Here is a 21,883-nt window from a genome sequence, read left to right on the forward strand (position 1 = left end):
AATTATTGCAGTAAACTATCTCAGAAATGTCGCGATACCTACTTTGGTAGCTCCTTTTCAAAGACTAACCCCCTGCTAACAGTTCTGCAACAAAGAGCATAGGGAAAATATACAGAAACCTTAAAAAGAGGAATGAATGCTAAGCCATTGATCCTGGGTGCAGGAAAAAAAACAAGAGCCTTTGAAGTAATGGATATAGACATCACTAACAGTGCAAGATTTGGGACCAAAGGACTGGGATCAACCACAGTCACATGAATCAAGTGGAATGCTGATGGGTGCTTTAGTGACACGAGCTGTGTTAAGCAGACAGGACAAAAGGATGTCTGCCTTTTCAAGGACCTATTGACACACTGATACCCACCCACACAACAGAGTAGAGTGGGGCAATGCTCCCACTTTCCAGCCTGTAGGCACTTCACAAATTGTGGCTGACAGTTTACTCTTAAATACAAGACTTGGAACTGGAATTATTCCCAAAAGAAAGGATTTTGCTCTCAAAGGACATAAGGCACCTGCACTACAAACAGACTGACTCCACCCTACCGGTTGAAAGCAGAATGGGGAAATCTTACCAGATGCTTGCAGTCTACTCTTGCCGTGAAGGCTCCTTCTAAATACTAGGATCAAGTTGCTATAAATCTTCTTCTAATTTTTAGGCTATGTATTCCTTACCTGTTTTCCTCATTTTGGAAATATTTATTAGCTTAATCAAATCTTCTGCCTCCCTGCTTTTATCTTTAAACACTGCAAACAGTCATATTACTCCCCATCAGCCTTGGTATATGCGACAAAATGTACTCAGCTGGATAAGCCCGCTTCTCTATGTCCTCAATCATAATTCTTAATCCTGCTCTGCAATGGCATGAGTGGGGATTTTTTAAAACATGTTTAACCGAAACAGTTTATTCTCAGATCAACATTACATTTTAATTATTTGACTTGCAATAATTACAAGTTGGAGAAATTTAAGAGAGAGGTCCTTTAAAAGAAGTGTGAAATGTACTTTCCATTCAGAAAGTAAAAGCCACACATATAACCAAAGGCAGGTCTATGAGTCCAAAAAACCCCGATTATTGCATGAGTAATTCCTGAACAAACAATAAAGTTGCCTGCCTCAAGGAAAAAGCTGGGCTAGTGAATGACATCAACAGGAAATGAGTAACATTATCTCTTCCTATCACTCCACTTGTGTTCTCAGTTCATTGTTTTGACAAGCGCTCTGATCACAAGGGGTCCTAACAGTAACATGCCATCCCTCAGCAAATTACACACTTCCACATTTGCATTTAGCCTGCTGGGCTTCAGCAGAAAAATAAAGGGAATATGGCCTTTTCAAGTCCCTAAATCACTTCATTTCCAATGACATAATGAAAAAATACTTAGAATCCAGCAGGAAAAATACAGCAGGAAGTGAAAATACTAGTTACTGCTGACCAAAAGCCATTTTTACCTATGCCACTTCTAGGACTCCCTAAAAGCCAACAGATTACAACATGGTGGTAAAATCATCATGCTCAGTGAAATGACAGAAGTCACCATCACAAGCTACAAAGGGAAAATTCCAATTGTAGGTTAGGAAAAAATTCTTCAATCAAAGCATTAAAGCACTGGGATAAGTCACCCAGCCAGATGACAAAACCTCATCGCTGGAGGTTTTCAACACTTGACTGGCAAAGCCCCTGAGCAACATGATCCAACTGACACTAGATGGTTCTTTGAGCAGGAGGCTGGACTGTAAGATCTCCAGAGATCCCTCCCAGCTTCTGTGACCTCATGGTTTCCTTCTCAGGTTGCTTACAGTCACTAGTGCCTCCTGCACCTCATACAGATAGGTTACAGTAACTGCACCTAGCTAAGTAAATCTGACCTGATTTAAGAAAAGATACAATATGAAAATAAATTTCCAATTCACAGTGTGCACATGAATTTTGTAAAACCACGTAAAGGCACAGCTATGTGCCAGCTGAGTCAGAATCAGAGCAGAGCAGCAGCTAAAACAGGAAGCAGCACCTTCCAGCAGATATGCTGCTCCACGTGCCTGCCTAGCACATAAAATACATCAAAGTATGCTTGGCTGGAACATTTTTGAGGATAGAAAAACATTCTAGAATTACTTCCTTTTCCCCTCGTCCTTCCTACAACCCCGTTTCCTCCTCAGCCTTAGTGCTGAGGTGTCAAAGTGTCTATTATTCTCCAAACATCCCCCTGCCTTGTCGTCAGTCAAGCACCAGTGACAGCTTTATTGCCTCAATTAAGTCCTGCTTAAACTGGTAAAAAACAACAAACAAAATACCCAACAAACTTCCCCCTACCACATTTCTGCCACTCAACTCCATTCTAGGCTTTATTCAGCTAAGCTGCAGCCTCAGATGTGACCATCACGTACCCCTGCTACGCGCAGAAGAAACGCACGTGGCATTTTTAGGAGTAGCTGAACCATGTGCAGAGCGGTGCCACTCGAGTCTTGCAAAACCTTTTAAATGCTCAGTGTCCAAGTGATACCAGAAGTCTGCAAAAGCAGGATTAGATGCCAGTAATAAAATTAACTCCTACTCACATGAAAATCAAAGAAAAGAGGGCATTTCTGTTTTGCACACAACATTCTCCAGAAGGAGCAAATGGCAAATCAGAAACCACACTTGATTCAAGGTAGGTAGTTTAATAATTTAGACTATTTAAATTATTCAACATACTGGGACACAAATTCCTGAAAGAAAATGGGGCTGTGCATGACTCATCCGTGTCTTTACATATATTAGTTAGTCATGCCTTTCCAGACTGGACAAATGTGGAACAGACAAGATGCCAGCATGATGAAAAAACAAAGCTTTAGTTAAGATTTCTACCCAATTTGAAGCCTCTTGCCAACCCTCCAACTACTACAGACATTTGTGGACTCAAATCCTCAACAAGACTCTGCACTGAAGGCAAATTATTCGGTGCATAAAGTCATTCTAATATGACATCAGCTGAAACAAGTTTTTTCTTCTTTCACTGCAATAACTGATTCTGAGCTCCCTTCAAATAAACTACAGAAATACATTTTAGAATTAAAAAAAAAAGTCAGTAAAAGCCTACAAACAATGTTTAGGATACTAAAACATCGTACATAAATTACGCTCATAATTAATTCCTTTGTTCACAAATTACTGTGCATCAATGACATGTATGTATCAAGACCAAGAGATACAAGAGCAATAAAAAACCAACATAATCCATCCCCCACCTCCCACCCACCCTCCTCTGAATCCATTGCCTTTTTATTCATCTACCCATCCACTGGTCTTCTGACACAAATACATGCTGAAAACCACAATATAAGAGGCAAAATAATTTTACAGTAAATCACCTGTGGCTCTTTCTTTATACCTACTACTCTTTTTCCTTCCATCATCTTTATGACTTTTAGAGAACAAACTCTTTTGATATGCAATGGTTTTACGTATAATAAACATACAGCTAATTTTACAACCATAGAACAAATAACTTCAGCTTATAAACCAGTCTACAGAAAAGCTAAATTAACAATTCTGACCATCCTCAGTAGAGGAAGGCCCCATCATCACTACCAAAACAATGTGGGATTTGGACCCATCCTTGCTATACAGGATTTATTACAAGCTGTATTTTTCCCTTCATAATGCTCAGGATCAGCAGTTACTATGCTGGCACTGGCACCACTAACCATACATTTTCTATGTGACTGAATCAGTATCTTCAGAACCATACAAATACACAGTGATGTTAATATTCTACTGCACCAGGACTTCTTTATCAAAAAAGCCACGGTGACAAAGTTTTGCTTCTTTGATTTTTGCTTTCCACTTTCTAAGACATCAGTTCAAAGAGAAAAATAACTAGATTATTGCACAAAATGTTTACAAAATATTCAGGAAGTTTTCAGTGACTGGTTTAACTAAATCTGCTTATTCCACCTACTTTTTCAGAATCTTTTTTAGAACAGAGTGCTCACTATCTCAATTTCAATCTAAAAAACGTGTTTGAACAAATCTGTTCTCCATTGAGAGAAAAAAAATACAATAAAAATCAGCTTAAAATAAATTTATTAAACAATACAAAAATAAGCATGCTGGAAATCAAGATACATAAATAACATACAATGCAAATGAAAAATGGAAAACGAGACAGGTAACTTAACAACTGAGCCAAAAGGTACAACACAAATGCTAAAATAAAACTTTAAAAAGCATTTACATTTCTAATGAAATGTTAATGATGCTGACAAAGAAAAACAAACAAACAGCTAAAATGCTTGAATATCAAGAATTGCTATTACTGTAGCACAGGTGAACACTAAAACCGTTGCAGACTTCACACATGGAATGACTAAAACTCTGTGGCCCCGGCCTCTCCCACCTGCCCATCATGGGTGACGCCTCTCGGCACACCCAGCCCTGGCCTCGGCTGCCCAGGTGCCCTGCCATGAAGAGGAGCCTTCTGCACACATGGCAGGCCAGGGCAAGAAACTACAAGGGTGGGCAAGTTAAAGAACAGCTGGGTCAGAGGAGTCTCTTCCTGACCCCTCCTAGCTAGAAGCTGCCTTCAATTCTGAGGCAGGCTTCAAAAGCATATATTACAGAACTGCAATATATATATATATATATATTTATTTAAAGACTGTGTAAGCTGTACTCTAAATATTCTTATTATGCATATTAAAGACCTAGTAGTTTCCTTATTTTTGTATTTCCCATGCAGGACTTGACTCTACCACAAGTTTTGCACGTGGAAAAATCTTCTATCTTCAACCACATCTTTAGAAGTGGCTTCAAACAGTACTAAAAATCAAGGTGGGTAGAATCAGATCAAGCAAATCCTGCATCTTGCCTTTTCCATTTTTAGTTAAATCCATAATGCATCCAGCAACATGTCACCACTGTAAATACTTTTCATTAGCAGCACAGACACATTATGTTCCCTCTTGCAACTGAGGGCATTTCAGGTAAAGTAGTTCTGTGGGATCTGAATACTTTTTATGTCTCTGTAGCTACTAGTTTACTGTAAAATCCTCAAACAGGCAAGACGTTTTTATAATTCAAGACTTTGCCTTTATTTTGAGGATAAGCACTAACAAACCTAACCTTATCATCAGAGATAAGAATATAAAACAGTTATTATTCAGCAATTCATGACTGACATTTATTACTGACATCTGCACCACAGATTTACCTCTTCATCCCAGTAGGGCATCAAATTCACTGAAAATTTATGTTCTGTGCTGTTTTGCTTAAATATTTTCATCCTAGGCTTCAAAGACAGGAAGCCCATCCTTTTACAATATTCTGCTAAATGAAGATAATTCAGGGTTTAGTCAGAGCTTTTTCAGATGTTTATGGAAAACCAAGAATACCTAAACAGAGTAATTAAGAGCAGCTTGCTTTCTCAGAGAACATAAGCTCTGTTTTATGCATCTTACTAAACTCATAAACACCCGGATGGGTCAAAAAAGGGACAGGAAAAAACTAACTCTGCCATTAGGCAAAACTCACCTATCAACATTTTGGAGTTTTAGATAAACAAAAAAAGGGAGAGGGACTGGGGAAGGGAGCAGGGAGAAGAGGTGAAGGTGTTCCTACGGAATTGTCACTGTCTCTTAAAATCCTCTACCAGCTAATACCATTTATCATTGCTTGGACAAGTTTCCCCAGTTTGATAAACCGGGACTCTGTGTGATGTGTACTAGGGATGGGATATATCATATAATTTGCAAATTTATAAAGGAGAAAACTTTTATAGAGAATGATTTTCTAAGATTTTTAGCATTATTAAGAATCTAATTCCTACAAGTGTTAAGAATTTAGCAAGTCTTTGACCTCTGTCCAGAACTGCCTCTTGAGCCTACCTGAAGCTTAAATATATCATTTGGAGCTACATCCTACTCAAGATACTCAAATTATCAAATTATGCAGTTTAAGAGATGCAGCTGCCTATAGAAAAATGCAAGTCCTCTTTCTCAGCGAGCTGACAGAGCTGCAAACTCAAAATCATTTCAAAAAGCAGCAGTTAATGATAAGTTCTCAAGAATTTGCTCGTGTGTAAGTGAAACCTCTCATCTTCATATACAAACATGCGCACGCATTAATGGTTGAAAAGTAAGTTAACTGTAAACAGTTCTAGTAAGATCTACCTATCTGCTTCCCTCTGAACATATTTCCTGCCCACTGCTAAGGTGGTTACCACTCCAAACCCCAGATTGCTTACATTCCTTTCCAGGGTGGAGCACAGCACTATTAGTAAGGCAGACTTCTGAGTCATAACTACCAGCTGGCAGCACAAGCAGCAAGAGAGGCACTCAAAATAATTGTGTCAGAAATCTCTTTGCTGCATTAGTTAACTTGCAAACAAGACAGGTTTTTTTCCTTCTCCTCCCTACTTCTCCCACTCCTGCCCAGGCATTTTTGCTCTCTTTATTACAACATTAGCATTAATAATTATTAATGGTCTGATTAAAAGAAAAAATAATCTTCACTAGCATGGCATATGCAAAGGGTCTGTTTCTGCTCAAATTTGAAAGCTGACATTAAAAAAACCCTGATGTGGTACTAATATGACTCAGAACCCATCTCCACTTAATATACAATTATTTAGAAATTCAGGAATTTGGTGTATTTTGTTGAACACTATTTTATATTTTAATTAATATTCTATCTTTGCATGCTGACCCTGCTCAGTGGACACAAGTTCTTCCTCAGCCTCAAAAGTTTGTATACTTAAAATTCTCAGATATAAACAAAAATAAACAGATATATACCACTTTTGTGGTATATCTTCGAAAACACTAAGATTTACCTTTACTTTTTTTTTTTTAACTAAACGTGTTCTAAGTAACTACAAAAGTCAGTTTACAGCTTTGGGTTTGTTGTTTGCACATGATTTTTCCCCACATACCCTTGAACTTTGACAATCTTTTTGGTATAGCATACAGAATTTACACAAAATGTATATATAAATGAAACACCAGGTAAACAATATTCAAACCAAAGTTAAATCTAGAGATGCTTGAGGGTTTTTAAAATGAAGAATTTAATGAAACCAGAACCCATTCGTTTAGTTCTGCTCTCCCCGACCTTCCATTCTATACACTACGGTTCTGGAGATGTCCTCGTTTGATTCAGGTGACACTTTTTTCCATACTGTTTCTTTTAAAGCAAGTTCTTGCTGGAGATTCTCATAGTCCATTGGTCCAAAGGAATGCTAGTTGTTCAAGCAACATACATTATTTATTAGTGTACTTGAAGGGAAAAAAAAAAAATCCATACTTGCAGTCATTGCTAACAGACTCAAGTTTCTCAGCTCCTCACATAAACTCTTAGTTTCTCTTTTCCACTTATAAAAAAATCAAATTCAAAACTGGGTATTTTTTAGATGTATACATGCAAATAGAAGCACTTTCAAAATCATTCTACTTCACCTATTGAAATCTTCATGTCTTAGTCAAAACATTAATGGTATTGAAAACAAAAAGAGGTTTTCCTTATCTCAACACCTCACACTTGTATCTTTTGTGTAGCTGGAGTGGATTCAGTTCATTCCCAAAGACTGCTTACGCTGGTCCCTAAGTAACAGGCTCTTGTCTGCAGCACTATTCATGCCTGAATTCACTGCCTGTGCAACTCTCACAGCAGGTCATGTGGGGTCAGAGATACCCCCATGAAAATAAAGCTAAACACATCTCCTGCATTGCAGCACCCAACAGAAAGGCTAAGCCCACCAGCTGGTCAAGTCTTTATTAAAGGCAACCAGTACAGTAAAGCTCTTTGCAACTTAGATCAGATACCATCTACTTAATCTAGCAGGGGAGATGAACTGTATGAAATGGAGTTCATTTCTAATATGAAATTCTACTACAAAAAACCCTGTGATAGTGTGGTCCACCCAGGCAAGTGTCCACTAATAATGTGCACTAACTGCGTTATCTGAAAGCTTTGATGCAATACATGTCATTGAGCAGTTTGGCATTTAGAGAAGAACTTTTCCATATTTCTTCTGAAGTCTACAAGCAATACTCACTGAACACAGACAGTAACTTACCCGCTGATCACCACCTTCTCTGCGAGGATCAAGCTTTTTTGCAAAGTGTCTCAAATTATCGTAGTTATGGAAATTGCACAAAGAAACCAGATCCTGCAAATATTTAAGAACATGCATTATTATCTGCATATGATAGCCAAATGCATATACGTTAATAATACTACCCCTTACATTTTGCATCATATCCTAGTAACTTAAACCAGTAAGAAGAGAGGTTGATTTAATAAATCAATACCCATGTCTGTAAGGCCCTTTAAACATTGCACGACTATATGATAAAGCTCTAATAATACCTTTAAACTCCTTCTAACGAAGAACGAAACAAGGAGCAATTTGCAAAATACCTATTTTAATAAATTCCTACTCCAGCTGTATGGAACATTTCAGGAGCAGAAAGAATAGCCTGGGCTAGTCCAGTACATCAAACTGCAGTCTAAAGAATGAAACAAGGAAATGTGTGACATAATGGATCCTAAGTCAGTTTGAGTTACAGCATGAAAGGCTGTAATTACAAAACTTGGCAACGCTGTTCTATTTTTAAAAGTGAATGTTACATTCATGTTACTTGTATGCCATGATCATGTATCAGTTTTTGGGTCTCATTGGAATGCAGAATTGATGCAGTAAATCTTCACCTAGCCTGCTGTTCCAGGATTTTAGAGTTAAGTTACCAGCACAATTTCATATGAAATTTAAAGTACTTAAACTAGAATTAGTAACATCTTAATTTGAAGCTGTACGAATGTTAGATAAATAGAAGCATGAAAAGTTTTAACTGCTGCTCAACCTCCCATTTATAATTAAGCAATCATTCATTACAAGGTAGTTTTAGGGAGAAAAAAGGAAGAAATTTTTTACATTCTCCTCTCCCACAAAACGTGTTTATTAATCATTACACAGTCCTCCCCAAAATCTCTCCTGCTTCTAATGCTGCTATCATCAGACTATCCACAGCCCTTTCACTGGCACAACATAAAGCTAGGAAGAGCTTGCCCAACAGCTGGGTATCATGTATGAAGACATCTTTTATGTCACATGGTTTACAAAAATCAGTTTAAAAATACATCAGAACGGCAATATTTCATTACAATCTTTTTCTTTTATTGCAATGAAATAAGAGTAAATAAGAGTTGCATTTCCAGTGTTTTGAAAACTGCACTTTATGACAAGAGAGGGAAAGAAGTCTATAAATAGAGCTCTACAGTTTTTAATGCAATATACTGGCATCCAGCACTTTTGTTACTTCATGAAGTGTTCCTTTTCAAAGCTTTTCCACAACAGATTTCTACAGCGTTTCTGGCATCATATTTTAACACTCACTGAATTCAAGTGCTATTTATTACTAAAAAGCAAATATCTATTCTTAGACTTTCACCCTTGAATCAATGAAACTTGTTATGTAGGGAACAATCACAAATCACCATTTAATTCACTTAGAATCTCAGCTATGCGAACTGAAACTCCGTAAACATCAGCTGCAAAAGCAAAAAAAAAAAAAAAAAAAAACCAACCAAAACCCAAACAACCAAAAAACCCCAAGGGCAATGCTGCTTACATGACAAAAGTGAATTCCTTTAACACTGTTGCCCATCTTGTCCAAAGGAGGTGACCAGCACATCAAGCCCATGACGTTAGGAACAACCAGAAGAATGCCACCAGCAACTCCAGATTTTGCAGGAAGACCAACCTATAGAATAATCAGAGAATTACTGGCCTCTGCAGATGTTCCTGACTATTGTAACACAGTGCATCAGCATTTTCCTGAAGATTATTGTGTAGCATTTATAAAACATGTATCTGGAAGGCACTTGAAGCCAGGAAAGCATTATTACTTATCTCTTTTTAGATAAACAATAACCTGATGCAGTTTGTGACAATCCGAGGTTCAGAATCATAAAACTATTTGCTCTCAGAATACAGTGAGTCAGTAATACTGTGAAAAAAGATAATTTAAATCTATTATAAAACAAGCAACTGTGACTAAGCAGTAGTACACAAGTGTATGTCTCATGAACAGCTTACAACAAGGTGGTAGAATGAAGCTGTAAAAATCTTGACTGGAAAAGGCAAAAAACAAAACCACAAGAAAATTGCAGAGTGTCTATGAAATCATACAATAACCTACTTATTTACAATATGAACAAAGGCATTACTTTTTTCCAGAAGGAACTAACATGTCACACATCCTCATAGCTCTCCAAGCAGCAACTCTTAAGTCACACAACGCCACCATAACCACTTTTACGTGTATGCACTAAGGAAAAACTAAAAATGCTCAGACCAGAGTACTGAAAGTATCAATAAGATACAGTCCATCTCGAAATATTTACATGTATGGAACACACTGCTAGAAAACAGGAGCACAGTACATGTGCTGTGTATGACAGCCATTTTTACAACACATAAAGACAATTTCTGAGCCTGAGTTAGTGAAGGAAAAACAACTGTCTGCAAAGGCTTTCTGCTATCCTTGACTCCCATACAGCAGGATTTCTGCAGCCATGTTTTTAGTTCCATCTTCATCATGACCTGTTTCTCTCATGAACAGCCTTTCCTAAGGAACAGTATTCATGTTTTGATAGGAAAAGGATTCCCAAATGTGAAGGCAGAGTGCTATAAGGTATGTGACACTAGTAGTGCCATGAATCTTAGGTGAGATTTTCCCTCACAGTGTGTTCAATTTCTAAACAATTCATGTAACGCCCTCTCCTCTGCCTCAAAAACAAGGAAGCAACCCCTGGAACACAGAAAATAATAGCACAGATTAGTCTTCTTGGTCAGCTGTAATTAACACTTGGAAAGTACTTACATGGAAGGCAAACTGCCCTGAAAAGTCATACATGCCACAGGAATGCATCAAACTCAGGGTATTCCGGACTGCTTCAGGACTCAGGACTCTCTCACCAGTGATTGGGCAAAAGCCACCATTAGCCAGAGTTGCTGCCATCACACTTGCTGACTCACATGTTACTTCTATTGAGCAAAGCTTATGGAAAAGAAATAGAGATTATAAGCATTGGTACTTCTAGCACAGTAAGGCCAACTACAGCAGGATCAACAAAATACAGAAATATTAAAATAACATCTCAAAATCACCTGTAACATACATTTGTTACAGATGACACTAGTAGCATCAATTAACACAGTCTGAATCTTTCTACTATAAAGATCCCAGTGACAGTGTTTGTAAGCCCTCTTAAAAGCTGGGGACAGTATTTTATGGGTTAGTGTCTCTGCTCAATTCCTCCCCCCACCCCCCCTTATGTTCCTTTGAGAGGAAGAGGTCTGTAAAACAATCTCAGTATTTTGCATCTGCTTAAATGGCAAAGCCACAGAATGACTGCTTTTTTCAATTTGAGCTAGTTTTGTGTGGTGGGTTCTTTTCATTTTAAAGCCTTAGAAGATCCCACACGTTATTAGAAGTACAATTTAAAGCTGCAAATTCTAGCACATGCAAGTATTAATGCCAGCACTTCCTGCTGATGCAGCCTTATTTCACCTTTCTCATATTTAATTTTTTATATAGTAATTATACAACCACACCATAGTTTTTCCCAGGATCCCTGCTTCAGTACAGACTATACATACTTTGGTGACACATCAGGAAATGTGATATGATGCCATCACCTGATGCTGCCTCATTTCTGCAGAAACCAAAAGATAAGTTGGTTTCAACCTGAAGCTGAAATGCTGCTCTAAAAAGTAAACAAACTAGTGCTCGTATTCTTGCTTTTGCCAAACAGTCATTACATGATACTTCATGAAGTTACCTAAGCCACATTTGCATGAGTAGTTACTACCTGGAATTCTTATTTTCCGGGTGCCAAACTCAATACATCCTAGTCCAATCAACTGGAGTTGCAAATCAAGAGATTGTCAGAGACGCATCTAAAATGGCAACCGTGTTTTAAACATATGAAGTATTACATAGTATCACCTACTTTGAAAAAAAAAATTGTTTCTAGGTTCTCAGTTTAAGCACCTGCATTTTGTACCTCGGTTCTCTAATCCGAGAACCATCCATCCTCACTTTACAGAGATAATAGGCAAATACCTTTATTCCTGCTCAGAAAGTTCCCAGTTACAAAAGGGAGGAAGGAACATTACAGAAAACCCAAAGAAAAGAAACAACTAGACTTTCAAGTAGAATCTGAGTGTTGGAAAGTTAAGCATTGTACCCTAACAAGAAAACAGAAATGCTGCTCGTGTATGAGCTATCCTTTTCCTGAGCATGGAGCGAAAAGGGGATTTTTCAAGGGAAAAAAGAAAGAATGACACATGGTCATTAAATCAGAGATCAGAATGCACAAAAATTAGGCCAAATTAAAATACATCAGAAAAGTTAGCTTTAACATTTCTTAAGTTATGAATAGCTTTCACTTAGAACACATTATCAGGCAGTGGGATACAAGGCATTTAAAAAGCACGTTTACACAGTAAATTCAGATAAATTACACGTTCTGTTCAGTCACAAGGGAAGTTTAGAGCAGACTATTAGCTTGTACCTAGTTTCTAACTCAACAAGAGGTCAGCTACAGCTAATCACACATATCTTACTTCACAAACACGCATCTGATCTAAAGATAAGAGAGCAGGTGCATCCAAACACAAAAAACTTGAATAAAATTTGCATTTTGAAAATAATGGCTTATGATTTGCGTAAGTAACAGCAAGTCTCCAAGTCAAAAACAGATTTTGAGAACTGAACTCTGTGGGTTTTTTTTTTTTTAAACTCTCCCAGATGAAGTGAATCAGTAACACAACTTGAACTACCTCTTGAGAACCCTACACAGCAGGGCTGAGTTGTGAGCATTTAAACATTAGGAAACCCTTACTGAGGAAATACCTCACATTTGCCAAGTTCTCATTTTGTGACAGTTGCAAACAACTTGCTGAAAGTCAAAAAGAAAAAAAATGGGGGAGGGGGAGAATAAATATATATATAGATTCTTTTACTCAAAATTAAACTCACTGAATTAAACTAAAAGAAGGAGATATTGCCATTACTTCCCTTGTACCACTCCCCTCAAGCCTACAGCTCAGCATGCATTCTCCAGTTACACAGTAAAGTACTCCACAGCACAGTAAGAAGCAGCAACCCAAAGAAGAAGAAATGTTTTGTCAAACTCACTGAAGTAATACAAGACATTTTAAACTTCTACTAGTGGTTTAAAGACTATTGCTAGTTTGTATTAGCAATAAAGACATCTGAGTAGATCACCTAAACAAAAGCAAATCTGGATACATCAAACACACATCTGTCATTTCCAGAATTTAACAGAAGCTGACAAATTTAACTGCAAGTCATTAAAGCCTCCATGTCTAGGCACAAATCAGCTTCTACTGCTTACAATAGCAATTCTAAGTCTATAGTTAGTCTCAATTTTAAAGTCAGTTACCTGAAAATAGAAGTCTAGTATAGCAACCATATCCGTGCCTTCAGGAAAGCACTGAGGAAGAAAAATAAAGACTCTTTAGGTAAAATTATTATTTTTTTTTAAGTATCACTTTTAGAAAGACGTAAATTAAGCTATATTTTTGTCAGCATACTAAGCATTAAGCATATTTTAATATAAATATTTAAATATAATAAGTAGAAATATTTGATGACATCAGATTTAAAAATAACTTGGTGCAGCGATATCAATAAACTAGGTACTAAAATATTTTTCAGTACATCTTTAAATGTACTTTTTTCAGTACATCTTTCCATCATCTTTAAATAAGCAAACTGAAAAATGCATCCAGGAGTTTTATGAAGTCACCTGTACAGCACAGATTATATGCTTTACAACAAATAAAACAAATTACCATGGCTACAATACAGAAAAATATTTAGAGGTGTTTTATGAGAATGGCTTAAGTATCACACTTTTTTAATGACAGCATTTGAATAACATTGATAAGACATATACAGTATTAATTTATGCCATACTGTACATAAAATAAATTAAAAGTCTTCACAGACTATGGATTAAACCCAGCACACCATCTTCAAAATACACTCAAGAAAAAAAGAGATTAACCTTTTTTTCTTTCAAGTAATAGCCAATTGCAAAGTTTCTATCTCCACTCTCTCTTTCAGACTGGAACCTAAAAGAAAAAAAAAAAATAAAAAAAAGACAAGGCAACATGTCAAACTTTCCAAAAAACCCCCAAAAATCGCTGAACTCAAGATGTATAATGTAATTCAGTAAAACTGCATGTAAAGGATATACCACTTCTGAACACAAATATTCTACTAATGGGACAGAATTGGCCATAGAAGTTCATCCCAGTTCACCCAGCTGGATTGAATCAGCATTGACATCCAAATACACACAGTACTGGTTACCCACACAACATAAGCTGACTTGGAGATAAGGCAAAGGAGGGCAAGATCCTAATCTCGGAAGCATTTCTAAATAGGCCGGAGTGGAATGGAACATCCCACAGCGAAAGGGTCATTCCTGACCAAAGCAGAGGAATCTGAGGATCACACACACACAGCAGATCAGACAGTGACCAGACTGATGGCTCCACTCCTCATTGTGATGATTAAGGTAAGGATGAAAACTAAAGGAGGAATACCTGCCTGGTTCCTTCTATACCACCACACCTTTGATTGTAACAAAGCTCAGGAAAAACACCTCTGCATGTGCATTCCAGCTGGCAACCTGGAAGCAACTCTGCTAAAGGGAATCTTCATGATTTCCCTCATGCTGCCTGAAAAAGCTCTCCAGATTTTTGGAATGCTATACACTGAGTTTATGAGGGGAACTGTTTCTTCTAGAAAAGAATTTAAATATGCAAAATAAAAAAGCATAGGGAGTCCCAGTTGTTATGAACAGTGCTTTCTAAACATTTGCTATGCAGCCACCAACATGCAGAGTTTAATTTTTAATATGAATGCCAGGAAGGGAAGAGTTGCACTTACAGCTCTCATTGCCATAGCACCAGCAGAGCACTAAGACAGAATACTGACATTTCAAAGAGGTAACCAACACTTTTAGGTGAAATTTAGCCACACTGATGTCAGAGACATGCACAACTTTAGCTGTAAATTTTAAGTCAAAAACACCCTCCAATATAAGGGATGAAATGCTGGTTGAAATGTAAATAACTAAACTTTGTCATAAGCTCGTATGCCAGTTATCAGCTGAAACACTTTCCACCTAACCTCAGTAAGTGAATAAAAAATACTTACGTAGCATTACTGAATCCAACATACTCATTACCAGCCATTTTATTCATGAACTGCATCACCTGTTAGAGACAAAGAGAAGGAAAAGCAGTATTTTTACACATGAAAAGGTTATCAGCTTTCAACCCAGCCGTACCCTAAATCTTGCAACACCATTTTACAAATGCAATACAAATCACTAAATGTTTGAACAACCAAGTATATCTACAAAGACAAAACATAGGATATTATTAAAATTTAACTTTCAATTCTTTTGCCATCTTGAAAATTTTCCATTGAATTTAGTTTAAAAAGCAATGTTATAACATCAACTTACGTAGTCAAATTTTTCTGCATTATTTGCTCCTTGCTGCAAGAAAAGAAAAAATAATTTACAAAAAATTGTTAACACAGGAAAGAAGTTAGTTCACTTAACAGTATTAGGATTTTAATGCACATAACTAAGGTATGAGGCTAATTAAGAATAAGGTACTACAATCACTTCATATATTAATGAAAAAATTAAAGTGTTAGGTAAGTAAATCTTTAATTATAATTTAAACAATCCTATGAATCTTAACCAACACCTGTATGTTGGAAATTAATTTAAACTGGAAGGTAATAAATGAAGGTATGCTTTATTTTAAGTGCTCTCTATTCAACTTTACATGCTTAGCATAAGTAAATGCTGTAGCTAAAGCAAAAAAAATACAGAAGTAACTACAAACAGGATAATTACAGTAAAAACACTAACTTTTTATAGATTAGTAAGCCAAAAGTATTCTCATATTACCAACAGAGCTGAGCATAGGGAGATTGAGGCTACTGAAGTTAAAATATTTCCATGGCCAGTGCCCATACTAAGAATTTAGACCGAAGACTAAAAATGAAGTGTTACCCCTTACTATGAAAATAACTGCAATTAGTTTTAAAATATCTGATTTAGTTAATATCTGATTAATGTCCTACCTATTAAAAATTGTTAAACAGCTAGAAAAATAGAATTTCACATCATAGGGCACATCATTGTGATAACAATGTACAGGAAAATCTAAATCCAACTTAATAAGGATGATAGTGAAACTTAATTCTTAGGGTGTGCTTGGTTTGGGTTTTTCAGGAAGGATGAGGGGTGTTACTTTGAGAATTTTTTTTTTTCCTCCCACATTGAAGAACATTCTCAAATTTAGTAGCTGCCAGTTAAAAACATTAATTTTTCAGAGGTCTCTGATGGGTGGCCTTTCACAAATTCCTATCAAAAGAGATTGAAAGAGGAGTGGGAGGTAAAAAATAGCATATGGTCTACTGGGGGGAGTTTTTAGTTTTTTTTAAGCAGCCAAGGAGAATTTTTGGAGGAAGTTTAAAAAACAATGGCATCGCATACACAAGTGGAAACAATGTATCTGTTTTAATACATTATTTTAATATTAAAGACACTCTATTTAGAATAACAAGCCTCTAACAAATCTCAAACAATTCAAGACGCTACTTGCACTGTGTTTAGTGTGGGGATGGGGAAGAAAGTGGAAAAAACGGAAGCTTTATATCAACCAGTATTTTACTTAATGAAATGCATAAAGCCAGTCTCATTTCCCACTCTGTGTGTGGATTAGGGTATTGCAGATAATCTTGGAAGCCCATGCATCAGCTCATCTACAGGAGGATGTGCAGACACACACGTATGATCACTGGTGAAAGGAACACCACACTGTTCTCTCAAAATTATGCGCCAGTGGCTACCCTTATGTTTAAAGGCTAATAACCTTACTCCTAAAGGCAATAATCTCTAGCTAATTTTCAATTAGATAAAAAAATGCATGATACATTTCATCAAAATGTTCCTGTATAATATACCAGAACACAAATCTTAAAAATTTAACTCCAAATCTGTTCAATGAAAAATAATTAAAAGAAGAAATTACCAACTTCATTGAACTGTTGCAGTTGTCAAAATATTCCATAGATCCTAATGCTGTAAAATATGTAACAACATTTAAACCACAAAAACCTTTTCAACCTTTCAAATGCACAATGAACATCTTTTTCTGGGAAAGTGGGTCAGCATTAGTTATGGGATGCTGCATTGATAATTGTATGGTTAGACATGTTTAATAAATTGAAACAGGTTCTTTTAAAAAAAAAAAAAAGAAAGGAGGGAGAAAGAGATCATGCTTTCTGCAAAAATATAAATACATAATACTTCACTTTTTTGTTCTGCCTGGTTGAAAAAAATATTCCCTTCAATAAAAACATGGCTTTACCAGCAGCACATTAAATTGGTGGGCGAAAGACTCAATGCAAACTTTTTCCACATTGACTTTTAATAAAAAAGGTTCCTTTTCAAAGTTCACAACTAAACTCATATTTTGGGAAGAAAATCTTCTGCATACTAAGCCAGATGATGAGTTTTTAGTCCTTGATGTTCCGCGCACTTGTAGAGGTATTTCATATCACACACAAAAGCATTGTTACTGAAATCAGACTGCTCATTCACCTGAACTACTTGCTTAAGCAATCACACGATCAAGACCTCAGTAGGGATTTACTACAACATGTTACTGAAATGAGAAACTCTGCTTCCATACACATGATGACTAAAAACCCCAGCAGATTAGTTCCCCTCTTTCAGCAGCTGACAGAGGTATCCTGCTCCTCCTAAAAAGCTGAAGAGACACAGTGGCAACACACATTCTATGATTAAAATTCAATTGCAAATATAAAATCCTAACATTTAGAGTACTAAGCAGCTTTTCCGTAATAATTTAAACAAATATAAGAGACAAGGAAACTTCTGTTCTTCCACAAGCCCTTATTTTTAGCTTGACTGTATAAACCTATGAATTTGAGGGCAACCATGACAATACTTCTTAAAAAGCATTTTTAAAGTTCAGATGCAATTCAACCTGTCTAGAACATCAAAGAAAACATTCCATGCACTAACTCCACAAACACTTTGTACATTTACTGGAACATATGTTCCTATACACACTTATACATGCTTGTGTGTATAAACATATGAAAAAACACTTCTAAATGAATACAAAATTAAATTTACAATGTTAGGACTGAAGCAGTTTGATAGGCAGAAAATTCAAACTTGCAGAAGACAGCTCAACACAATTTTGTAAACACTTAAAACCCCAATGAACCTATGGCTGTCAATCATAAATTTGAATTTTTTGACTGTGTCAGGTTTTAGTGATCTTCCCTTTTTTATTTTAAACAAGGTACTTGTACTATATTACTTGTATTTCTATTAAAAAATAGAAACAGTTGCAAAGGCTACATGCCTACATAGGAAAGAGACCCATGGATACTTACCAGAGCTTGCAACAACAAAATCAGGCAATACTTATTGGAAAAGTAGTTAATATTAGCCACTTTTCATTGATCAACACTGTTTCTATGATTAGACCATATAAGCTCTTACCACATGTCTCTTGCTAAAGCAATTTCTCGATTTTGAATCTACGCAAAGCTAACAAAAACACCTGGATCATGAGAAGTTTATAATCTTCTAATAATAGAAGATTATTTAAAAATTAATTTCTGGAATATTTAAAGCCAAATTTATAATCTAACGCTATCCTGTGATGAAAATATCCAGAAACAAAAAATCGTAATACTACATCAGAGTGCAAGAAAACTCTTTTCTTTACACTTGTGCATTTTTCTTTATGTCTTTTCTTTATGTCTTTATTTTAGCTTTCTGTACTTACACACTTTTTATATTTATTTGTTAAGATGGTCCTGTTCTGTGAGAACTGGTGTCTTGCCAGTTTAGTGTACCATTTTCAGCTCTGAAATACTTGAGAGTACACTGTGACAGACAGTACTTGACCTAAGACAAATACTATGAAAATTTCAAATACATGTCAGATTTTGTGTGTCCTTCACTTCTGTGCGTTTGTGACCACTGAACAGACGTCATTTCACAGAATCTCATACATATTCTACATCAGATAACATCCAATATACTTGAGTTACAGTAAAAAGCAAGTGGAGAAAAACATGGATGTAAGTTCTATCCCCAAATTAGTTACCAAAAGAAAATTAATAACCTAGGAAGAGAGGCAATGTCACCAAAGTAAAGACAAGTATCTGGTAGAGAAGATCACAACACCAACACATGATGCAAAGTGGTTTGTATGTATATTTACACAACAGTCTATCAGGAAGGATAACTGGAGTGACAGCATAGAGCAGTTAAGCTAAATCAGTACAGTTTATTATAACTATACTGCCAAATAAGCCATGCATTTTCCCACCTCTCAAGTATTAAACTGTAACTGCATAGGTTTCCTAATAACTGAATCCTGACAGCAAACAGACCCTTGGCACAGCCAGACAGGTTTTTTCTACCACTCTTTGCCTCATTTACTTTCTGATTTATCAGTATATTTAGAAAGCTCTTAAATATATCACAAACCCCTCCATGTTTTATCAAAAAAAAAAGCTTCCATTGAACTAAGGTCTTTTCAGGGTCAGCGAGATCAGCATTTTCATTTTCTCGTACACTGAATTTTTTGCAAGAACTATGAATTTTGTTATTCCCAACATGTCTAAATGCTTCCCACATAATTCAAGACCACAGAACACCTCCCTTCAGTGAGCTTTCAAGTCCACACTGTCTTACAGTCTGCGTGTGGCTGCCAGTACGTAGAGGATTTAAAGATGCTGTATTTGCCTGAACCTTTGCTGTTAGATTAGGAAAACTTTTATCTACAGATGGAATGTTAAAGCACACAATAAAAATGACTTAAGATTAATCCTTTATCCTCTGGTGATTCCATCCACAGCCATCTGCCTTCTTCCACATATTTCCCTGTGAATCCTTCCTCTTTATCTCACCTGCACTTCTAATACGACAAGTCAGTAAAGTGGAAGTGGGAAGTCCCTGACAAAACCACTGTTATTCCTGGAGTTGACAAGCTTTGAGAATTGAGTTTGAAGTTTAAGAAAACAGATCAAAGCAGTAATATCTATCCCTACTACAGGCAATAAAGACTTTTCCCAGCCAATGTGATGTACAGAAAGCTGCACTGAATCTGTACTAAATCTGTACAGGAGTTGAATCACCTTCTTTCAAGCACCTATATTTCCTTGAAGATATGGAAAAAATTACTGTTTTATCTCATACCACCTTTCCACAAACTCCTGTAATTGCCACACAATTTTCTTTTGATAAAAATTATTTGAAAATTGTTGTAACCATGTCATTTATACAACTAGTATTACAGGCAAATGGCTGTACAATTATCAACAAGGGAAAAGATCCTTAGGGGTTTTTTTTAAATTTTATTTCTTTAAAAGTGACCTGCAGGATGTCCTTTTGCTAATGCATTTTTATTGTAGATACATCCTTTAAACTGATAAAATAGTCTATGGAGTGTAATGCAAGTACAATCAGAACAGAGCCAGGGGTTGAGACACCAAAATGTAAATACACTGTAGCTCCAAACCCAGGGCAGTCGGAGAATCACTTAAGATGGCAGGAGCATGATACAGCCATGCCTAAGTAACTCAAACAAACGTACAATTTAACATGCACATACCCCTCATTATTTATTATTATGGATTGCAAAGACAATGTAATGTTACAGTTTAGGTCCCTGCTCTGTTCCAAGGTGGGAACACCAAATTCTTACAGAAGCCAGAACCGGGTAAGTGATGCTAAGAGCCATTTTTACCCCTAAAATGTTAACATATTACATGTTAACATATTCTGACAGAAAGATTACTCCAAGCATCATTGCTCATCCACAAGTAACCATTATCTGTGCCAGGCTCTAAGGACAGCTGTGTGCAAGATCGTGTCTACTAATAGCTGCTAAACTCAGTACCACGTATGGGAACTTTGAAAGACTTCTTAGATCCATTTCTCAGAAAGAGATAATGAATCTCAAAGGAGATAAAAGCATTCTTAACTATGAAATACAGCAACAATCTCTCCATAGTTATTAACATGCTGTCACATTAGATAAATCTGCAATACAAGGTGAATTTAAGTTTTCTTGTACTTTAAGAGTCACACACTGCCTTTAAGACATGTAAGTAACACCTTAAATAAAAAGAACAAATGCAGAGGAATTGAGGGCAAAACATGAGTTAATGAAGCCACCTTTTTCAGAAAAAAGGTAAGTTTGATATTAGATCAAATACAAACGTGAATTACGTAATTCACAGGTTAGTAGGAATAATGTTAAGTTGCAGATTGTAAAGAAGTTACTTCACAAAAAATACAACTACTAGGTAGTTTTGTACCTGTGTCCCTCTACATAATTTTCTTCAGAATATGTTTAGCTTGGTTAGTTATTCAAATGATAAATGGTATCTTAGTGAAAGCAGTACAGAAAATAATCTACATTTTAATCACACTGAAAACAAATAATGGTGTGATAAGATACGCGTCCACTAGACGTGCAGTTACCACATGCAGAAATGTTAGTGCAATGCAATACTCTTTATAAGAACATTACAGAAAAAACCCAAACAAAAATTTAAAGAAAGCCACCCAGCAAAACCAATCCCACATCCTTGCAACAAATACCACAGTTGCATGCAATAAACAAATCCATGTTATCTATTCAGAAGTACACCATTTATCAAGAACTACGTGCCTTCTGCAAGAGGCACATGCTTTTGTTTTGCCTTATGATCAGCAGG

The 21,883-nt window shown here is 36.3% G+C and overlaps 1 protein-coding gene across 1 annotated transcript in view; it reads right to left on the reverse strand.

The window, feature by feature from the left end:
* Positions 1 to 21,883, reverse strand: part of LOC121673172 (glutaminase kidney isoform, mitochondrial) — a 54,156-nt gene that overhangs the window by 16,963 nt on the left and 15,310 nt on the right. Inside the window, exons 7-13 of the mRNA XM_042046259.1 lie at positions 15,555 to 15,587; positions 15,242 to 15,300; positions 14,082 to 14,148; positions 13,455 to 13,505; positions 10,865 to 11,041; positions 9,611 to 9,742; positions 8,056 to 8,148 (exon numbers count right to left, since the gene is read on the reverse strand). Coding sequence (XP_041902193.1) covers positions 8,056 to 8,148; positions 9,611 to 9,742; positions 10,865 to 11,041; positions 13,455 to 13,505; positions 14,082 to 14,148; positions 15,242 to 15,300; positions 15,555 to 15,587 — 612 coding nt within the window. The remainder of the gene's footprint in view (positions 1 to 8,055; positions 8,149 to 9,610; positions 9,743 to 10,864; positions 11,042 to 13,454; positions 13,506 to 14,081; positions 14,149 to 15,241; positions 15,301 to 15,554; positions 15,588 to 21,883) is intronic.

This window comes from Corvus kubaryi, unplaced genomic scaffold, assembly GCF_017639235.1.
Source record: "Corvus kubaryi isolate FWS band 111438036 unplaced genomic scaffold, C.kubaryi_AGA036_p1.0 65267, whole genome shotgun sequence".
NCBI classification, from domain to species: Eukaryota; Metazoa; Chordata; class Aves; order Passeriformes; family Corvidae; genus Corvus; species Corvus kubaryi.